The sequence below is a fragment of the Babylonia areolata genome, chromosome 29 (genome assembly GCF_041734735.1).
Source record: "Babylonia areolata isolate BAREFJ2019XMU chromosome 29, ASM4173473v1, whole genome shotgun sequence".
NCBI lineage: Eukaryota > Metazoa > Mollusca > Gastropoda > Neogastropoda > Buccinidae > Babylonia > Babylonia areolata.
This window is the reverse complement of record NC_134904.1, coordinates 14,304,800-14,311,574: the sequence shown is the minus strand read 5'-3', so window position 1 is coordinate 14,311,574 and position 6,775 is coordinate 14,304,800. Positions and strand designations below refer to the sequence as shown.

The window sequence follows — 6,775 nt, the reverse complement described above, 5'->3', positions numbered from 1 at the left end:
AGCCCATCGAGCAAGTGACCATTTCTAAAGCGCTTAGAGTTACTAGGGACAGGTGTTATATATGTATCAATATCAATCAATAATAAACACTGACATCAATACATACTTGTCAGTTTCCTTGTGGTCAAGCTACAAGGTGCATGTGCACTGTGGGAATGGTGTTTCAGTACATGTGCACTATGGGAATGGTGTTTCAGTACGTGTGCACTGTGGGGATGGCATGTTTCAATGCATGTACACTGTGGGTATGGTGTGTTTCAGTGCATGAGCACTGTGGGGATGGGGTGTTTCATTGCATGTGCACTGTGGGGATGGTGTGTTTCAGTGCATGAGCACTGTGGGGATGGTGTGTTTCAGTGCATGAGCACTGTGGGGATGGTGTGTTTCGGTGCATGAACACTGTGGGGATTGTGTTTCAGTGCATGTGCACTGTGGGGATGGGGTGTTTCAGTGCATGAGCACTGTGGGGATTGTGTTTCAGTGCATGTGCACTGTGGGGATGGAGTGTTTCAGTGCATAAGCACTGTGGGGATGGTGTGTTTCAGTGCATGAGCACTGTGGGGATGGGGTGTTTCAGTGCAAGTGCATTGTGTTGAATGTGTGTTTCAGTTCCGCACGGTGTTCGCCAACCTGTGTGCAATGGTCTACCTGGTGGTGGTCTCCGTCCTGCGCAGGAAAGCTGCCGCCCGCTCCTAAGAGCAGCCACTCTTGTGTGTCGTCTCAACAAGGTGAAAGCTGTGTCTTTGGGACTACAGTGAAAGTCATCTTTCATACATAAACAGCATTTGGGGGGGATTTTTGGGGGGTTAAAGCAGCAGTTTTATTTTATTCCAGAGCCCCTGTTTTATGTTTTTCTATATATTCTATATATGCAGTATGGTGATGGCCTAGAGGTGACATGTCCGCCTAGGAAGCAAGAGAATCTGAGCGCGCTGGTTCAAATCATGGCTCAGCCGCCGATATTTTCTCCCCCTCCACTTGACCTTGAGTGGTGGTCTGGACGCTAGTCATTCGGATGAGACGATAAACCAAGGTCCCATGTGCAGCAAGCACTTAGCGCACGTAAAAGAACCCACGGCAGCAAAAGGGTTGTTCCTGGCAAAATTCTGTAGAAAAATCCACTAGTTGATAGGAAAAACAAAATAAAACTGCACGCAGGAAAAATACCACAAAAAAAAAAGGGTGGCGCTGTAGTGTAGCGACACACTCTCCCTGGAGAGAGCAGCCCGAATTTCACACAGAGAAATCTGTTGTGATAAAAATGAGAAATACAGAATACAGAATAGATAGATTTTAACAAAAGCAGTTGCATGCGGCATCTTTAAGACTTTCCCCCATGGAAGAGGAGAAGTGGAAGACAAAGAAAGAAAGAGATGGAGGACAGACTGCTTCGCCGAGTGCCAAGGAACAAGGCTTTGCTCAAACCCAGGCACTGGCACACAACGGTGAGAGAAGGCGGCATGCGGTGTGGCGTTCAACCAGAGCCTTTGTTGATTTTTCATTTATCTAAATGATAGCAATTACATGTTATACCAGCAAAAAAAAAAAAACCCAAAAAACAACTGACTGGTCTCAGTTCATTTTTGCTTTATCTGAATAACAGCAATTGCATGTTATACCAGAGGAAAAGTACTGGCCTCAGTTAATTTTGGGTTTATTTGAATGGCAGCAATGTCATGTTTTACAAAAGTGCCTGGTCTCTGTTAATATTTGATTTATTTAAATATTAGCAATTTCGTGTTATACCAGAAAAAAAGTGAATGGTCTGTGTTAATATTTAATTCATTTAAGTAATAGCAATTGCATGTTGTACCACAGAAAAGTGACAGGTCTTCACTCTGCGTCTGTCAGTTTATCACTGAGAACAGGGCCAGAACCATCTTGTTTTTTTAAAATTTTTTATTCACAGTCTTTCTCCTGTAAATTGGTGGTGGTGGTTTTTTGCTGTTGTTATTGTCTTCTTTGAGGCGGTGGGTTCTTTTGTATTTACTTTAAAAAAAAAGCACCCACTACCCTTGAAGAAGGCAGCCGTATTAAGTCTCCAGAGACACACCAGTGCTCAAAGCTGACTCACCAAAGCCATTGACCAAGGTCGAGAGCCTGACTCAGGATTTTTCATTATAAACATGACATGTATGTAATCATAAATGCTGCGAGTCTGTATATGGCTAACAGTTGGATGGGTTGTACATGTAGTCCGAATGTTTCAGTTTCTCAAGAAGGCATCACTACATTCAGACAAATCCATTTACGCAACACGCCATCTGCTAGGCGTATGCCTGACCATAATTTAACACTTTTAGTCAGGCCCGAATGCATGCATATACTAGTTCATCTTTCAAGGTGAATTTCTTCTACAGAATTTAGCAGGAAGACCAGACTTATGTAACCATGGGTTCTGTTTCAGTGCACCAAGTGCATGTTGTACACAGGACCTCGGTTTATAGTATCATCCGAATGAAGATGCTCGTTTTGATTTCTCAGTCAATCAGTCTCATCCGAATGAAGACGCTCATTTTGATTTCCCAGTCAATCTGGGAGAAAAGGCGACACACAAATTGCCAAGGACAGTCTTTGTCTCTGAGCTGACTGCTGGCGCAAGGGACATCAGAAGACCACTGAAATGTTTCCAGACTTTATTTTTTTAGCTGTCTGAAAAGGCTGTGAGGCAAAAATGAGTACAACAGGCTTGAAGGTTTTTTTTTTAAAAGAAGTAAAAAAAAAAAAAAAGATATTGCATCATTTTGGATCAAGTTACTTTATCAAGAAAGTCCTGCCAAGCGTGTGAAGTTATTTTCACTGTCAAGATCGTGAGACTACCCTGGATCTTCACACAATCCTGTCAAGGAAACCAATGCTGACAAATGCTCAATAGCAACGCACTCTTGCTGTACCTTTCTTCCTTCCCACTGGTACTCAGGTTTGGTAAGAAATGGAGGTATTAAGGACAAATTGATTTTGTTTCCCTGTTAATATGGATTAATTGTCATGTTTTGGGTTGATGAACTGATGATATACAATTGTGTGGGGTGGATAAAGGATAAGTGGGGAGGGGAGAGAGAGGGATTTTAAAAAAACCCACCACTTTTGCTGATGATGTGAATAAGAAATCTTGTGGAGATGATGGTTGTTGTCAAATTATGTGAAATACTTTAGGTGACTGATGTCATGTAGATGACATTTTTTCTTTCTTTTTAGTTTTTGTTGTTGTTGGGGTTAGTGAAGTGGAGGGTGGTTCACTAAAACAGCGAAAATCAATGGGAGAATTGTGGATTTAATCGTCGGTCAAACAAAGCTTCGTTTTCATGCTTCCGAAATTATTATTTATTTATTTATCTATTTATGTATTTATTTACTTATTTATGTACGCTTATCTATTATTTATCAACCTTTTTTTTTTCCTCAAGGCCTGACTAAGCGCGTTGGGCTACGCCACTGGTCAGGCATCTGCTTGGCAGATGAGGTGTAGCGTATATGGATTTGTCCGAACGCAGTGACGCCTCCTTGAGCTACTGAAACTGAAACTGAAGTGGAGGACCAGTGTGACAGTGACGACATGGAGTCACACTGTAGACAGTGACCAATGAGTGGCTCTGGTGCTGTGCCCATGGTGCTTGTGTCTCTGTCTCTTAGTGCACTGGCACTGTTCCTTCCACTTTCAAAACAACAGTCACCCTCATGTGAACATGACTGAGAACTAACTGTTATTTCAAAAATAATTTTCTGCTGACAAAACCCTGCCGTTCATCAAGATGCAATTATCTTGTGATGATGATTATTTTGTTTGGTTTCTGCAGACGAAACCCTGAAAAGTGATGCAAGATGCAATTATTTTGAAATCGTGACCATCACACGATTCAACGCAGTTGCTACGCAACAGTTTGCTTCATTTATTTAAACGTGTCGTTGAAAATTGTTTTAACTCTCATTTGAGAGTTTGCCTTGTGAAGAGATGATGCACTTATGTAGTAAAAGATGACTGGTGTGGTGGATGTGACTGCACTAGTCATGAGTATAGTGAGCAAACCCCAATAAAATCTCAAGCCGAACCCCTAATATGGCTTGGTGATGAACCCCTGTCCCCATTGCAGCAGCTCAGTTATGGTCAGGACGAGTCGCCCTGCATCCCTCATGGCTACAGCGGCTGAAAGGAGGTTACGATGCTTGGGCAACCCATGGCTTCCTTCCCCCCACCCCCCAAAAAGAATCTGCACCGCCATTCTTCTTCTTCTGCGTTCGTGGGCTTCAACTCCCACGTTCACTCGTATATACGCGAGTGGGCTTTTTACGTGTATGACCGTTTTTACCTCGCCATGTGGGCAGCCATACTCTGCTTTCGGGGGTGTGCATGCTGGGTATGTTCTTGTTTCCATAACCCACCGAATGCTGACATGGATTACAGGATCTTTAACGTGCGTATTTGATCTTATGCTTGCGTATACACACGAAGGGGGCTCAGGCACTGGCAGGTCTGCACATATGTTGACCTGGGAGATTGGAAAAATCTCCACCCTTTACCCACCAGGTGCCATCACCGTGATTCGAACCCGGGACCCTCAGATCGAAAGTCCAACGTTTTAACCACTCGGCTATTGCGCCCGTCTGCGCCGCCATTCTATCTCTGCCTTTTTCAGTCCGTCACTGTCACTCACCCATGTGCTTCATAATAACAAACCTAAAAACAGTTCTTTTCCAGCATGCAGCCTCTACATTTCTAAGGCAGATCTGTGTTCTTCAGAGCAACATCTATTTCTTTCATTCATGTTTTTTTTGTGTGAGCGCTGAGCGCAAGCTTTTTTTTTGTGCGTGTGTGTGTGTGTGTGTGTACGTTGAGCTGTGTCCGACTGATGTGTTATTGTAAAATAACTTGAGAGGTTTGTAAGCGCTATATAGGTACTATTATTATCATTTCTATTTTCTTCTATTTCACTGTAAACTGTTCAGGGTGATCACTGTTAAAGAGTACTGAGACACAAATCCAGATCATAAGAGTTGTGAATGGTTGTGTTGTGCTTCATATTATGTAATTTTTTGTGTGGTACATAGATTTATGATTGATGACCATTTTGCTAGATGAATTTTTATGAAAATGAATCATGATTAACAACTGTCACAAAAACAGATGATGATTGTTTGTTATGAAACTTGAGTTTTCATGGCATATGGATTTACAATTGATGACTGTTTCGTTACAAAAAATGATTGATGATTGATGATTAACAACTGTTACAAAAACGGACATGATTAATCACTGTTTGTTGAAAGAAGAAGAAAAAAAAGAAAGAAAGAAACAGAAAGAGGACTGATGACCAGTGAAAAAATACGGCCAACATTTTGATGGGAAGAAGATGGTGCAAGATAGAGTGTATTGTATGACAGTTAGTCGTGTCCGACTATGACCATCAGAACAGCAGAGGAGGCAACCGCTGTCCCAACTATCTCGGCTCGAATTTGATTAAAGTGGAGAGCACACTCTTTCCGTCAAGAGGATTTTAGGACAGTCAGCATTGGGATGGTTCCCAAAGGCCAACTAGCCCCCAAAGTTGCAGCACTAAGAGCCAGTGCAATTGAACAATGATCACACAATCTGACAATGTTCATGTTCCACAGAGAGACCACTGACATTACAGTGATTACAGTGAGCAAAATGCACAACAAAGGGAACAAGTTTCCACAAGCTATCTGTGTGTCTTCTGTACCTGTCAGACAATGAATCCTTGTACCTAATGGAAGTTGCTCAAAACATCAATACCACACTTACTTGATCAACGCCAAATGAACTTTTCCCATCAGTATCGTTCAGCACTAGTATTGCTGACTATAGGAGCTGATTTTAGACCCCAAAAAAACCAACAAAAAAACACATCATGTAATGACTTCTTGCTCAGTTCACAGTACTAAAATGCTGACAGTTCAAAAGGAAATTTTCTATCTAAAATTACGTTTAAATAACATACTTACCGTGATCCAACTAGTGCAGACTCCGGCAGGGGTCTGACATTCCTGTCCTGTGCAAACTACTATCCGCCTGTACGGAGAAAAAGAGAGCAACTACGGCCGATAACTTCCCGGAAGTAAGTAACCTTCCCTTTGTCCCGCTAGCTAGCGCCCTCTTTTGAGGGCAGCCATCTCGACACCTGTTCCTGTGCACTGGATATGGCTAAGTTTTTTTGTATTTTCTATCTGTCTATCGATTCTTTGGCGTCCTTGTTGTTTGTCTAATTATGCCTTCCAACAGGTCGCATGATAGTACTAAAATGCTGACAGTTCAAACCAGTGTGGAGATGAGAGCAAATAGTGCTAATCCTTTGTGGGTTGTGTACCTGAACATTCCTTGTTTTATCTATCCATTCAATGACATGTACCCAGACTTATATTTAATGCTGTGATAATCAGAATATACATTTATATGCATTTTTCAAAGTTTACTGTATTGTATAGCCAAATAACTGCTGTATTACATGGCCAAATGATGCTGTATGACTAAATGATTGTTGTATCAGAGAGCCAAATGATGCAGTATTAAAATTAATGGCCAAAAATGATAGCCAACTTTGAAAGTAGGATTGTGCTCTTATGTTGACGTGTGTGTGTGGGGGTGTAGGGATGCATGCATATATGTGCCAAAATCAATCAAACGTGCCGACAGAACTGAAGCAATACTTATAGGAACCAAACAACTCTTTTCTGTACCTACTGAATCTAACAATATTGGAATAGCATCCATCAGTCATTCTAGCTCAGTCAACAACCTTGATGCTGTCCTTGACAACAC

At 41.8% G+C, this 6,775-nt stretch overlaps 1 protein-coding gene across 1 annotated transcript in view; it reads left to right on the top strand.

Annotated features, from left to right (window-relative positions):
- Positions 1 to 6,560, top strand: part of LOC143302250 (peroxisomal membrane protein 2-like) — a 14,609-nt gene extending 8,049 nt beyond the window's left edge. Inside the window, exon 5 of the mRNA XM_076616836.1 lies at positions 610 to 6,560. Within this exon, the coding sequence (XP_076472951.1) occupies positions 610 to 696 (87 nt within the window). The 3' untranslated portion in view covers positions 697 to 6,560. The remainder of the gene's footprint in view (positions 1 to 609) is intronic.
- The last annotated feature ends 215 nt before the right edge of the window (positions 6,561 to 6,775 follow it).